This window comes from Barbus barbus (assembly GCF_936440315.1).
Source record: "Barbus barbus genome assembly, chromosome: 18".
NCBI lineage: Eukaryota > Metazoa > Chordata > Actinopteri > Cypriniformes > Cyprinidae > Barbus > Barbus barbus.
In genome coordinates this window covers 6,911,751-6,926,738 of record NC_136746.1, presented here as the reverse complement: position 1 = coordinate 6,926,738, position 14,988 = coordinate 6,911,751, and the positions used below count along the sequence as shown (strand labels likewise).

General features: G+C 38.2%; 3 protein-coding genes across 6 annotated transcripts in view; 1 reads left to right on the top strand and 2 right to left on the bottom strand.

Annotated features, from left to right (window-relative positions):
- LOC306884701 (uncharacterized protein) overlaps window positions 1-5,804 on the bottom strand; it is a 36,832-nt gene extending 31,028 nt beyond the window's left edge. Inside the window, exon 1 of one of the 2 annotated variants that reach the window (XM_079440818.1) lies at window positions 4,922-5,804. In XM_079440818.1, coding sequence (XP_079296944.1) covers window positions 4,922-5,440 — 519 coding nt within the window. In that variant the 5' untranslated portion in view covers window positions 5,441-5,804. The remainder of the gene's footprint in view (window positions 1-4,921) is intronic. The other variant, XM_079440817.1, reaches the window with a different exon arrangement.
- A 1,138-nt stretch (window positions 5,805-6,942) lies between these two features.
- On the top strand, window positions 6,943-9,390 carry tuba4l (tubulin, alpha 4 like; the record flags this gene model as incomplete). The annotated part of the gene is made up of 3 exons (XM_079440832.1): window positions 6,943-7,159; window positions 7,256-7,404; window positions 8,413-9,390. Exons 1-3 carry the CDS (start codon window positions 6,982-6,984, stop codon window positions 9,388-9,390), a joined length of 1,305 nt encoding a protein of 434 aa, XP_079296958.1. The 5' UTR covers window positions 6,943-6,981.
- A 2,785-nt stretch (window positions 9,391-12,175) lies between these two features.
- The window catches only part of LOC306884700 (cullin-9-like), a 50,882-nt gene continuing 48,069 nt past the window's right edge, over window positions 12,176-14,988 (bottom strand). For all 3 annotated transcript variants that reach the window (XM_079440814.1, XM_079440815.1, XM_079440816.1), the window contains 3 exons: window positions 13,707-13,840; window positions 13,504-13,595; window positions 12,176-13,427 (listed from right to left, as the gene is read on the bottom strand). In XM_079440814.1, coding sequence (XP_079296940.1) covers window positions 13,208-13,427; window positions 13,504-13,595; window positions 13,707-13,840 — 446 coding nt within the window. In that variant the 3' untranslated portion in view covers window positions 12,176-13,207. The remainder of the gene's footprint in view (window positions 13,428-13,503; window positions 13,596-13,706; window positions 13,841-14,988) is intronic.

Below are 14,988 nucleotides of genomic sequence, written 5' to 3'. Positions count from 1 at the left end.
CTTTCTTATTCTGTTTCTCAGTCCGTGTCCGGATCAGATGGTGGATCGACGCCGGGAGATGATGTCTGCGGCCCTGATCGTCGGCATTGGCCGGACACCTGGATGAGCCCCGGGGACATATGCCCAGTGAAGACCTATACTAAAAATACAATAAAAATAAAAATAAAACAATAACCAAAAATATAATAAAATACCTAACTAGATAATACTATTATTGTTAGAAATTGCAACAATATAAAAATAGAAATATAATGCATTTATACATTTAAAATTTTTATTAAATCAATAACTAAACAATAATATCCTGGTCAGAGAAGAACTGGCCCCCCGACTGAGCCTGGTTTCTCCCAAGGTTTTTTTCTCCATTCTGTCACAGAGGGAGCTTTGGTTCCTTGCCGCTGTAGCCTCTGGGTTGCTCAGTTGGGGACACTTAATTTCCAGTGATTATAGTCAATTTGATTTCACAGATACTAAACGGAGCTAGACAATGATATCTCTGAATTCAATAATGATATGCCTTTAACTGAAAATTGAGTGTTTAATCTTATTATTATACATTACTGACACTCTATCCTCCAATTTGATTCTGTTAAGTGCTTTGACACAACCTGTATTGTTAAAAGCGCTACATAAATAAAGGTGACTTGACCTTTTGTTCTTTAATATTTTGAATTTTTTTTAGCTTTATTTTTTGTTTTCAAGTTTTGACTATGCATTTGTCATTTTTATTTAATTTCTTTATTTTTAAAATGTGTATTCATAAAGTTTTAGCTTTGGAACCGTTTTAGTTGTTTTAGTACTACAATTGATTGCTTCTGTTGTCCTCATTTGTAAGTCGCTTTGGACAAATGGGTCAATAACATGACGCTTAAATTTTCTGTCCGATTGCATTTTCTTAGTTAAAAATAGGTTTAAAGGCATAAAAAGATGCCATATATATGAAGGGCCTCTCCCATATATGAACTCACTTTAACTTTTCAAAGAACATTAATTATTTGTAATTTTTCTGTTATTCAACGTGTCAAAATATCATGTGGTGTGACTGTCCGGCCATAACTTTTTTTTGTAAACATCTTTGAAATTACCATAAATTTTCTGCACTATTTGGCATAATTTCCAAAGTGTTTTGTAATACTGTATAAAATTGCCAAGCATTTGTATTTATATTTCCGTCATAATATACAAACTAACCTTGTCCGATGATTTCCATTTTATGAAATATCATGTAGTGCGACCATCAAGAAACTTCCATTTTGTGACTTTTATGTTGAAATCCATTCAAAGATAAGACTTTGCATCACATACCAATTTGCCAAGGACCCATGGAAGCATCAAGCAGGTTTGTAACTCTCTTTCAAATTTGGAAAAAAAATATATTTTTTAACGGCTGGTATGTAGAGACCACATTTGGATATCATGTGGTATGACAAAAACAATGCATAATAAGTTATTTCTGCAATTATTTATTTTCATTATACATTTCATAGTGACCTTTTGTGGGAAGCTAGCTTGTTTTATTTAGGTGACCAATTCTATGCTTGTAAATTTTGATTGAATTTGAAAATATCATGTGGTGCGACCACTGCAGTGTGTTTTCCATTATACATGCATGTCCCAGATTGGCAGTTTTTTTCTTTTATATTCAATTGATGGTTTATATACATAGAATACTTTATTTTATTATAATTTGGAATATATTTTTATGCAATTTGGTTCATTTCAGACCGTTCATGTTTAATCTTTGTACAATATGAGAAAAAATAAAAAAATAATTCAGGGCTGCCACGATTTGTCGATTTTAGTCGATTTTTAAAAATCGTCGACTTAATTTTGTTCGCGTCGACTAACCGGCAATATACCGGAAGTGGCGCATTTCACGGACGAGAATCCATAAAGCACATTATTAGACTATTTTCCAAGGCTGCATGATATATTAAACCCATTTAAAAATCATAATTAAGCATAATTGTGAATTCACAAGCGCTATGATTTAATTAAATACACTATCTGCGCTTTAATTATTTACATGCGTGTAGTTAAGTACGTGCGTCACACAGCGGCTCCATTCACAGAAGTTCAGCAGAAACTTATAATTTACATGTGGAGCGACTCAAACTTCATCTCTGCATGTTGTTGTGAGTTTGGGTTTATTATAACGTTCATGTGGGAATGCAACGTGCGCCATTTCATCAGATTTGTAAGGTAAATCATTTATAAATATACACAAACAGGAGAATGCGTCGCAATTTCAAAATAAAAGCTCAACCCCTCACTCTGAGTTTACACGGTTTGATGTCCACATATTCATTTAATTACAGCGGCTGTAGCATTTCTGTCCTAAAGAAATGGACAAATATTAAAGATTAAGTGGACATTTCAATTAAATGGTGCTTGGTCAATATTAAACAAGGATTAGATCACACAGTAATGTGTAAAAACAATCGTCAGGCCGTTGGCACTCCCTGCAGGCCTTTGTTGTAATACTGTAATATGTAATCTACATCAGCTCTATTGTTTATAATACATTATGTATTTTAAGTTTTGCTCAATAAAACCATATGATTTCTTGCTTTTGATACTTTATTTGAACTAATTATTATTGCATCATTGCTTTTATATATGTATTTTAAATAATTTTAATAGCTATTGTTCACTTACATCTATTTTATTACAAATAATATATATATATATATATATAAATAAATAAATAATTATAGGGCCCCATGAAATCAGTTTTATTTCCAAACTCAGTTTCTTCCATTTTCATTTTTCTATACTCTGTTTTAATGGTTATATTAAATTTTATTAATCAAAAAGCCTAATTAATTGATTTTATACTAAAAAAAGTATTTTTTTTTTTTCAGAAATACTGCACATTTACATTTTCACCTAAATAAATTCTGGTAAATAATATTTCTGGTAAACACTCTGGTAAACACACTGGTAAAAAAGTGTTTTTTGATTATAATTGTATTATTATTAGACTATAACACGTGGATATGTTGTCATTCTTACACTATAATACTGAGCTGTGATTTCAGTGATTTGGATATGAGATGGACACTTGCTTCTTGCACTCTATGTTGCACTTTACTTTAAAAAAGGATTTCATAGAAATTTGGATTTCATTTGGTTTAATAAAATATTCCTAAATAAAATTTTGATTTTTTTTGTGGGAAATTAATCTTAACAGATTAATCGCTAAATTAGTCGATAGATTAATTGAAATAAAAATAGTCGTTAGTGGCAGCCCTAAAATAATTGTAATTTTAGTTTGGTAATTACACATTTATTAGTAACTTATTTATTAATAACTATTTTAATCTATTCTGCCAGATTATACTGTGAAGCAAAATAAAATAAACGCTCACCATAGGCAGCGTGTTAAGTCTGACCCTTCAGTCTAGCACAAGCTCCAGAAGTCATTTTCTACTAGAAGAAAGATGTTCATGTTGTCATCTCAGAAACTGAACCAACATCCTTCCCCTACTCTAAACTGACCTTTTGCAAAGACCCACCCCTCTTAGTTACTGTTGCTACGTCCGACAAACCATGGCACTTTTATGCCACACATCATGTTCTCCCACATTGAAAAATACATCACGGAGCAAAGAGGACACTGACAGACAAGACAGAGATGGTTACTTTTAGTATGAAACAAAGCCTCGGTGTTCAAATTGTCATTTTTTGAAAGAAATTCAAACAAATACTGTTTTGTGGCTCTTTAACATGTCGTGACAGATAGCTGCAATGCCTCAGTTCAAGCGGCACATGAACCGATCATCTCTTCATCTTTACTAGTCATAGCATGAAATAAACATGAATGAACATCAGAAGGTATCTTGTTTCAACTGTGAAAAGATACCAGTACACACTATTTTTCAGGTTCAAGCCCACCAACATTAATTTACTCTCCTGTCTGGTTTGGTTTTCGGCGATATAATATGTCAGACTGCCTGTTAATCAAACTCCTGGCGAAAAGGTCAATTTAACAGCCAATTCAGGGAAAAGCACAGAAATATCTGGGGCTAAAGAAATGCCTGCAGTTAATGCCACGTGCTGCACTTGTCACACGCTTTTTTAAAATAGATTTTTAATGATATAAGGTATTTTTGTCATGTGGTGCGACCAATAATAGCAATAAAAATTAAAAATCTAATTTATGTGGTTGAAATATGAATAACTGCTACAAGTGTATGCTTAAGTGAATGGTATTTTAAAAACATTTTTATCAGTTTTATTTGCAGGAAAAATAAGTTAACTACATTTAAGAAGGCAACTCTGAAATTATAGAACAAAAATAAGAGATCATTATTTACAAACACTCAAATTAAATGCAAATACTGTGTTTCTAAACACTTTAATTACTGAGAAAGTTTTTAAAAAATGTTAAGCATGTTAAGGAAATTATTTAATTTTAATATAAATCATGGTCGCACCACATTATATTTTAAGGCTACGGCCAATTCATCTTTTTGAAAAAACACTAAAACCACTTTATTTTTCATTTTAATATGAATTTGTGCGCACAACATTCTTAACCTTTGAACAATTACAGTAAATATTATTATTTTTTGTATTTTACAATTGGCCTGTCGAAAATCCTTATACGTCAATGACGTCAATATATATATAGCATTTCATCGCATCATGCCTCTGCATTGTCTCATTTAAAAGTCTATGTAAAACGAGCCTTTTGGAAGAATTGTTACATTAATGCATGATATACGTATTTTGTTTACATTTGACATGGTCAGAATTCTGTCGAGTCAACAAGAATTGCATTTGGAATCATTTTGAAACAAAACGAATCGTTAAGGAACCGTTAGCAAGAATCGAACACTTGTCTTAAATTATTTCGAAGTGATTGAATCAGTGGCTTACTAGACGAACACATATCGAGACTAAAACATGTACTTACATGTGGGTCCATTTGTGGCATGTAATGAGGGTCTCTTGGACCATACTGCTCCATTTGGTCGAATCCAGGGTTCATCCTGTGGAAACCTGGCCCACCTTCAAACTCAGGGGGGTGGAAGCTCGGGGGTCTTCCTCTAAACTCTGGAGGTCTGTCGCAAAACTCCGGAGAACGGAAACGCGGTCCATATTCAAGCTCTGGATGGTAAAAGCGCGGTGCTGCTGGTCTGTCCCCAAACTCTGGATAATGGAAACCTGGATCAGCTCCATCAAAACGCGGGTGAAATTCATGTCTGTTGGGAAAATCCATCGGGTGATAAGGCCCATCGTCCATCATGAATCCCTGCGGTTCATGCAGAAACCCTCGATCTTCTGCCATGTCGTCCATCATCATCATTCTGGGGTGCTGCGGTCCGAAGTCGCGATGGGGTGCAGGAAACCTCTGCCCGGGGGGGCCCATCGGACGAACGGGAGCAGGACCGCGAAAGCCGCCGTGAGGAGGAGGAGGCGCTGGGGGACGCATGCCTTGCTGTGGTCCAGGTCCTGGAGGTTGAGCTGCTCCCTTTCCTTTCTTGCGGTTTCTCCCCAACAGTTTGCGCTTAACTGCTCAGTATCAAGTCGCTCGGTGAACAGCTAACGTTAGCAACCCGTGTCACGACCACGTTTGTTTGCGCACACAACCATGCATCTGTAGTACCGTTTGCGTCACATAAACGCAAACAATAACACAATCAAATTCTTGTAATACATTTGATTTGAGTTGTGAGAACCACTCACTTGACGCAAACTAGCGCCGAAAGGCACAGGTCCACTGCACGGACTCACTCAAGCATTAGCACGAGCGACACAAACATTGAAGAGAGCCAAACGACCAGCGGATGTGACGCAATAGATTCAAAATAAGAGCAGCATGAATTACTGGTGCCTGATTAAGTATGTAATGTTGTTTACAAACAAGCAAACAAATAAAGTAGCATCAAATATAAAACAGGCTCTAATGTAGACAAAAATATTTTAGAGAAAATAGATATTATTATTCACTAATGCTTCCATTGTCCTCATTTGTAAGTCATTTTCATTTCATTTATAAACCACAATAAAACGCATTGTGCTGAACAATATAGTTTCAAAGGAATCAGAATACATAAAATTGTAAAAACAAGTCAAACAAATCATAATTTGAAATAATAAACTCCTTTGGATAAATGCATCTGCTAAATGTAAATGTAACATTGCAATAAAACCAGATACATTTATATGATTTTAATAAATACGAGGACAGCCTGGCAGCTGCAGTTAGAATAAATACACAATACTTCTCCAAAATAAGTATTTTGGGCATAAAAGAAAATAATTATTAGTCCATATACTTTTTAATATACCATGCTACTCAATGGTTAGTGTTGGTCTTTTGGGAATACGCCTGTCCTGCCACAGTTATTTCATTGCATACTTCCATTTTTTAATAAATAAAATATGCTTTTATAGGATTAAGGAGTATATGTAACTGTAATATCGTCATGCATAAGAGAGGAGACTGGTACATGTTTAAACACTGAGTGAACTTTCATAATCTTACATTGTCTTAATTTTTAACCTGAGAGTTTATGGTCTATTTGACAATAATTAATCTTAAGTAAGCTCAGCACAAACTGTATTGATGTCTTATTCGGTAACAAAGACATGAGTTGTCATTCTGTTTTGAATCTGCAGGGCTATCTGTTGTCTCAGCTAGAGTTCATTAAGAGCCACACCCTTCTAATGTGAGGCCAATATAAATCCAGATCAGGGGAGTGGTTTGATGTAGTTGTGAAGGTGAGCTGCTCTTAGAAAGGTTGCAAACTTTAGGTGATAAGACTGGAGTGGAAGTGTCTTTTATAATTCCAAGCTTCTTAATTAGTTCCTGCTTGCTGTGATACTTGAGTAAAATGGTGAGATGAGTGATGGTTATTTTCACAGTGCTGCCATTTTAGCACTTCTCTGAAGTTGACTTGTGTTTGTGTTTTGTCTCGGTCAAACCAGAGGGAGTGTATTTCCATACATATTGGTCAAGCAGGTATCCAGATGGGTAACTCCTGCTGGGAGCTGTATTGTCTGGAGCACGGCTTCCAGCCGGATGGCACCATTATCAGTGATTGCAGCTCACTGTCTGACTCCTCTTTTGGCACTTTCTTCAGTGAAACTGGTGCTGGGAAGTACGTTCCTCGTGCAGTTTTCATTGATCTAGAGCCGACAGTTGTTGGTAAGACCGAACACCATTCAGGCTTCTTGCCTATTAGAGTTGTGTCCCTATACTTCCAGTGTAGCTCTGTTCTTATTTATCTTGTTTGAACTGCAGATGAGATCCGTAATGGACACTATCGACAACTGTACCACCCTGAGCAGCTCATCAGTGGCAAGGAGGACGCTGCCAATAACTATGCTCGCGGTCACTATACCATTGGCAAAGAGATTGTAGACTCTGTGCTCGACCGGATGCGCAAAATGGTGAGTTTACACTTTAAAGCTGTGGTCTCAAACTTGATTCCTGGGGTGCCACAGCTGTGTGGAGTTTAGCTCCAACTCGCACCTGCTTGTAAGTTCCTAGTAATCCTGAAGATCTTGATTGGCTGGATCAGGTGTGTTTGATAAGGGTTGGAACAAAACCGCAGAGCTGTGGACCTCCTGGAACTGAGTCTGAGAACACTGCTCTAAAATAGTTCTTTATTGGCATCTACAGTTCAATGAAGAACCTTTAATCATTGAGTTCTGCGAGGGCCTGCGAGGTCTCCTTCCCTGCAGGTTTTAGCTCCAACCAAATACACCTGAACAAGCTAGGTCTTCAGGATCACTAGAAAGTTTCAGGCAGGTGAGTCTGATCAAGGTTTGAGTTAAACTCTGCAGGAAATGGACCTTGAGGGCCAAAGTTGAGAACCTCTGCTTTAATCTTTTAACGTCTACTTTGCGCAAAAGGCTCTTATAGTGGAAAACGTTTCTAGATTGTTCACATTTGTGACCCTGGACCACAAAACCAGTCTTAAGTCGCTGGGGTGTATTTGTAACATTGGCCAAAAATGTGGGTCAATTTTTTTTTTGTAAATGCCAAAAAATCAAGATATTAAGTAAAGATCATGTTCCATGAAGATATTTTGTAAGTTTCTTACCATAAGTGTATCTCAACTTCATTTTTGATTGGTAATATGCATTGCTAAGAACTTCTTTTGGACAACTTTAAAGGCGATTTTTCTCTTTACCTTTTTGGCACCCTCGTATTCCAGATTTTCAAATAGTTGTATCTTGGCCAAATATTTTCCTATCATAACATTCCATACATCAATGGAAAGATTTAAAAAAATTGAGACTTAAGACTGGTTTTATGGTCCAGGGTCACGTTTACGAACTGTTCTTCAGGCGACTGTTGTGACACTTTTTAAAGTCTTTTTCTTTTTTTTTTTCTTTTTTTTTCCTGGCCATATCTGAAATCTCTACCCTCCCCACCCCCCGATTTCTCTCTAGGCGGACCAGTGCACCGGTCTGCAGGGGTTCCTGATTTTTCACAGCTTTGGTGGTGGAACAGGCTCTGGTTTCACATCTCTACTGATGGAGCGATTGTCCGTCGACTACGGTAAAAAGTCAAAGTTGGAATTCTCTGTATATCCTGCCCCACAAGTCAGCACTGCTGTGGTGGAGCCCTACAACTCCATCCTTACAACCCACACTACTCTGGAGCACTCTGACTGCTCCTTCATGGTGGATAACGAAGCCATCTTTGACATCTGCAAGCGAAACCTCGATATTGAGCGTCCCTCTTACACCAACTTGAACAGGCTCATTGCCCAGATAGTGTCCTCCATTACAGCGTCACTGCGCTTTGATGGAGCCCTAAATGTGGACCTTACAGAGTTCCAGACCAACCTAGTCCCATACCCTCGCATCCACTTTCCGCTGGTCACCTACTCTCCCATCATTTCTGCTGAGAAGGCCTACCACGAGCAGCTCTCTGTACCAGAAATCACCAACGCCTGCTTTGAGCCGGCGAACCAGATGGTGAAGTGTGACCCTCGCCGTGGAAAATACATGGCCTGCTGTTTGCTGTACCGTGGTGATGTGGTTCCGAAAGATGTGAACGCTGCCATAGCCAACATCAAGACGCGACGCTCCATCCAGTTTGTAGACTGGTGTCCCACGGGATTCAAGGTTGGAATCAACTACCAGCCACCAACTGTTGTCCCGGGAGGGGATCTGGCCAAGGTGCAGAGGGCTGTCTGCATGCTGAGCAACACCACTGCTATTGCAGAGGCGTGGGGCCGCCTGGACCACAAGTTTGACCTCATGTATGCAAAGAGGGCTTTTGTGCACTGGTACGTGGGCGAAGGGATGGAGGAAGGGGAGTTCTCGGAGGCGCGAGAGGACATGGCTGCTCTGGAGAAAGACTACGAGGAAGTTGGTGCTGATTCCACTGAGGACGGTGGGGAGGATGAAGAGGAGTATTAAGTATGAAAAATGTTTGTATATTGAGTAAATAAACTTTAAAAGCATTGGAACCCTTTTAGTTTGGTTCTTTGACTGGTTTTGCCTTCATGACATTGGCCAGATGTGGTTTGGGTGTTTGGGGTGCTTAATTGAGCCACGGCTAATCGGAGAAACTATAGCCCATTATGTGGTATCGTTACAGTTTTAGGGTCCATCCTCAAACATTCAGTAGTTCCACAGCAAAAGTAGCTAAACACAAAGTCTTTCAATCCGTTTCAGTCTTTTCAACCCATACTTGGTATGTGGAACTGCCGCTGTAAATGCTTCGTATTAAAAGTTTAGATATTGCAGGATTCACGTTGCTAGAAATGCTGTCTCCTTTTCTACTTGTTTGAAATGCACATTTCTTCAGGTCTTTATTGCCACAGTTCATTAACTTTAAAATATTGTTGAGCAGTGTGTTGACTTTGGATGCAACTCTAAAGTATCATCGGTTTCATGTGAAGTGAGTAGTCTGGGATGTCCCCTTCAAGAATTATTTTCCCCTCTTAGTAGAATTGAGGTCTCTAGGCATCTGTAAGGACATTTTGCCTTCTAAAAGTGCCTTGAAAAAAAATGACTCCAATCAGACTACAACCCCAACAACCAATCCGACTGTGACGCATCAGCCCACTGTGATGTGAGGGAAAATTAGATGCTTATGAGAATTCTGTTCTAGGATGAAGAGGCAATTACCATACAAGACCCTACATTATCAAAATTCAACTGACGTTTGATCGACACTAGTTGATCAGATATTTATTTCATGCAATAAATATTTGAAAGCGTCTTAAAACTGTTTAAAAATAGCACATTATGGCCCTGTTTCACAGACAGGGCTTAGACTAAACCAGGATTAGGACATTTCAGTAACATTACTGGTGTGCATCTTGAGACTAAACCAAGGCACTGATATATTTTAAGATCAGTCAGTGCAAGATTTAATCTGGAAGATGTGTTTGCATTAGCTCATCTGCAATGCATCTATGGGATGTTTCCTGTCAGATGTTAAAGATTTAGAAAATTGATTTTCATTAAATAGAATGTAAAATTGTATCATGTTTGTACACAGCAGATGCTTTTTCCAGGGCAAACACTCTTTAAAAGACATCTTGTAGATGTATGTGTGCTATCAGCATTCAAACCCCTCCAGATCCAGTCCAGTGAGTCCAGCATCAGGTCACAACAAAGTGGAGGTGACAGGTGAGGGGTTACACCCTGCTATAAATAGTTGAAATTTCATGTCAGTTTGTTTTATTAATATACATACAAAGAGTTTACGAAATATACATACTATAACAACATAAAACAAGCTAAGTACAAAAGCACAAAAAAAAAAAATCACATTTATGTATAGGTTGGGATTGTGTATTTGTTTATCTTTTAACAGGTGACATTTTGAACTGGTTAGAGCACTTACAGAATGCTTGCTGGGGAGGATTCGCTACTTCTATGAAGGAAAAAGCTTGAAGGATGGCCTTGAGGTACAATACATTTCTAGCAGATAGTTTTGTCAAAATCATGGCTGCTTCCAGGGTTCCTCTGACAGCTGTTCTTGCCACGGCTACTCCCAAGATTGCTGTGAAAACCTTAACTGTGGCTAGCAGAACTCAATAGGCTAGGTCTTATATAAGCATTATAAATAATTAAAACAATATTGTAAGGAAGGGTTTCCTGCTTTGACAAAATTAAACACCCTGTAATTAAAAAATAAAATTCACTAATCTGAAGAGAATCTGAAAAGAAAGTGCCTTGCCCAAATTTCCCCCTTTGCGTATTTATACATATACTCAACAGCAGACATTGAACATTGTGGTCCAGTACAATTATTTTGCACATCCCTTATTTTCCTATCGAATCATAATTGTCTCTTGTTTTCCTGTTCTGAAGTTGGCAACCCTCATTGGGATGCACCTACGTTGTGACATGACATTTACAGTTTCTGTAACTGGTGCAGAAAAGAAAAAACAATTGCAGTCCAACTGAGTGCCTATAGCAGGGGTGGGGATCGTTGATCCTGAAGGGCCAGTGTCCCTGCAGAGTTTAGCTCCAACCCTAATCAAACACACCTGAACCAGCAAATCAAAGTCTTCAGGATGCAGTTAGGGTTTTTGGTTTTCAGGGTTGGAGCTAAACTCTGCAAGAGAGTGGCCCACCCAGATCAACGTTCCCCACCCCTAGCCTATGGCAAAGATGGCAGACTTCAGATATCATACTTCTGGGGGTTCTGCATGTGGCAGCAGAGCATCTGGTATTGAGAAGAATGGAAACGAAACGCTAATGAAAAGTTTTCTCCAGATATTGCAGACATTCACTCTTAAAAATAAAGGTGCTTCACGATGCCATGGAAGAACCTTTTTGTCTAAATGGTTCCATAAAGAACCTTTAACATCTAAAGAACCTTTGTTTCACAGAAGCACTGACTGAATGGTTTTTTGTGGATCCAAAAATGGTTCTTCTACGCTATGGCAGGGGTGGGGAACGTTGATCATGGAGGGCCAGTGTCCCTGCAGACTTTAGCCCCAGTGTCCCTGCAGACTTTAGCCCCAACCCTAATCAAACACACCTGAACCAGCTAATCAAAGTCTTCAGGATGCAGTTAGTTTTTTTTTTTCAGGGTTGGAGCCCTCCAGGATTAACGTTCCCCTACCCCTGTACTAAGGGGACATTTAAACTTTCGAACATTAACGTACTTGATTTTTGGGAGCTTTTCTTTGGATACTGTTCTGTTGCACAAGACGACGAGGACAAACAACCCATGTACACTCAATTTGAAGAAAAGCATTTATTTTGTGAGCTGAAGTTGAGCAACTTCGTTTTTAAGTTGAACAGAGAAAATATTTCAGAAGATGGACAGTATATGAATATATAGGTATCTCAATTCAAAACTGGACTTTGTAAGATATTTTATATCTCCATCTCTATACAAGTGAACAAACATGTCCAAAAAAGAATTAAAACGTTTTTTTGAGGAAGAAACTGAACGAAGCGATTAAGGTATGTTTTGCTTAGCAAATAATGTGACGAGCTACAATACTTTTAAATATTTATTGCCATTACATCTTAATGAGACAGGCTAAAGTAAAATGTTTGAGTTTGTAGGATTCCGGTGCCTGACACGACTAGTCATTTTTCATGCAGCCCTTAAACACGGATGCTGATGTTTTTCTCTTTTCTTTGCAAATTTGCATCTTTGCAAATATTTCCAAATGCTTACAATCATTCAAATGGTGATCAACCAACTTAACATCATATGTGAAGGCATTTAAAGGAATTTAAAATGGAAAAAGGCAAGTGCTTTTGGTATTCAAACTAAATACACAATGCCGACACCTTTGACTAGATAAAAAAAAAACCGAAAAAAACCCCCCAATGTTTTCTTAATGTTTACACATCCCTTCTTTTTCAATTTTTGACCAAAACAAATTGTAATTTGTTAACAAAACTATGAACAGTTTCAAAAACATAATACCTCTACAATATAGAATCAATAATTAAGATCCTTCATTGAACTTAAAGTACTTATCAGCCATGAACGAAGTTACAACTTCGTAAGTTAATGAAACTGTAGCATAAACCTAAATAAATGTGAAATACCACTTTTGGTGTAACGACGAATTTACGCTAGGGCTCAAAGTAGGTGCTAAGTGCAAAGCAAAGACCATGTTACAGAAAAAACTTACTCCAAACTCTGGATTCCCATAACTTTTTTTTGTTCTTATATGGGTGTGGAATTTGTAGTGTCTACTTTTACATTGGTAGGCATTGTGTAAGCATTGTGTTTTGCTCTCAGGGTCATTTAGTCAAAAGGGCTGAAGTCCCTCTCTAAGTTTTCAGATTCGTCATCATCAGAAAAAAAGTCATCGTCGTCTATGTCTTCCTCATCGTAGTCCTCGTGCCATTCTGGAACGTATTCATCATCATACTCGTCATCCTCCTCTGCTTCATCGCCGGGGTCCTCGCCAGCATTGTTGTTGTTGTCAGAGTCTCCAGAGTCAGAGCCTCCATCAGATTTGGTCCTGAAATAAAAAAAAAAAGGGGTAAAGCTTGTTGCAGAAGTCAGTTGTGATTCTCTATAAACGTGTGGCGGCTCACTCTTTGTTGGTGTCTGTGTGGTTAGCCAGATTAGAGGCCTGTGCGGTCTCCTGGTCTGGCCCAGTCTTGGACTGATATCCTACACGGAAGTCCTGCCAAAAAAAAAAAAAGACGATTTATCCCAGATGGTCAAATGAGTGCTTGGAACGCTTTTAATAAGTTCATGTTAAACCCCAAAGAAGTACATACAGGAGTAGGTTTACCTGAGTGGAGTGCTGGAGGATGGCCACAAGACGCTCTTGAATTCGGCGAATGAGCTCCAGGCCAGTGTTTATGTGTTCAGGTTTTAGGAGTCGGACACAGGATGCAAGATCAGTGCACTGCAGCAGCGTCTCCTCTGAAACCAGAATCACAACCAGTTTTATCACCATATAACCAATGCATCAGAACTAAACAACATTCAATTAGAGCACAACATGTTTTGGAAGTAAAAATCCATTTAATTAAAAAAAGTTTATAAATTGAATACAATTTAGGACCATGAGCTTATACAACCCGAATTCCAGAAATGTTGGGACGTTTTTTTAAATTTGAATAAAATGAAAACTAAAAGACTTTCAAATCACATGAGCCAATATTTTATTCACAATAGAACATAGATAACAAATGTTTAAACTGAAAATTTTTACAATTTTAAGCACAAAATGAGCTCATTTCAAATTTGATGCCTGCTACAGGTCTCAAAATAGTTGGGACGGGGTTATGTTTACCATGCATCTCCTCTTCTTTTCAAAACAGTTTGGAGATGTCTGGGCATTGAAGTTATGGAGTTTCTGGTGTTGGAATTTGGTCCCATTCTTGCCTGATATAGGTTTCCAGCTGCTGAAGAGTTTATGGTCGTCTTTGACATATTTTTCATTTAATGATTCGCCAAATGTTCTCTATAGGTGAAAGATCTGGACTGCAGGCAGGCCAATTCAGCACCTGGACTATTCTACTATGAAGCCATGCTGCATTGTCCTGCTGAAATACAATTCATCTGGAGGGGTGCATATGTTGCTCTAAAACCTTTATATACCTTTCAGCATTCATAGTGCCTTCCAAAAAAATGCAAGCTGCCCATACCATATGCCCTTATACACCCCCATACAATCAGAGATGCTGGTTTTTGAACTGTATGCTGATAACACGCTGGAAGGTCTCCCTCCTTTTTAGCCCGAAGAACATGGCGTCCATGATTTCCATATTACAAGAATGTCAAATTTGGACTCGTCTGACTATAGAACACTTTTCCACTTTGAAACGGTCCATTTTAAATGAGCCTTGGCCCACAGGACACGACGGCACTTCTGGACCATGTCCACATATGGCTTCCTTTTTGCATGATAGAGCTTTAGTTGGCATCTGTAGATGGCACGGCGGATTGTGTTTACCGACAGTGGTTTCTGGAAGTATTCCTGGGCCCATTTAGTAATGTCAATCATGAATCATGAAGAATGAGTGATGCAGTGTCGTCTGAGGCCCCGAAGACCACGACATCCAACA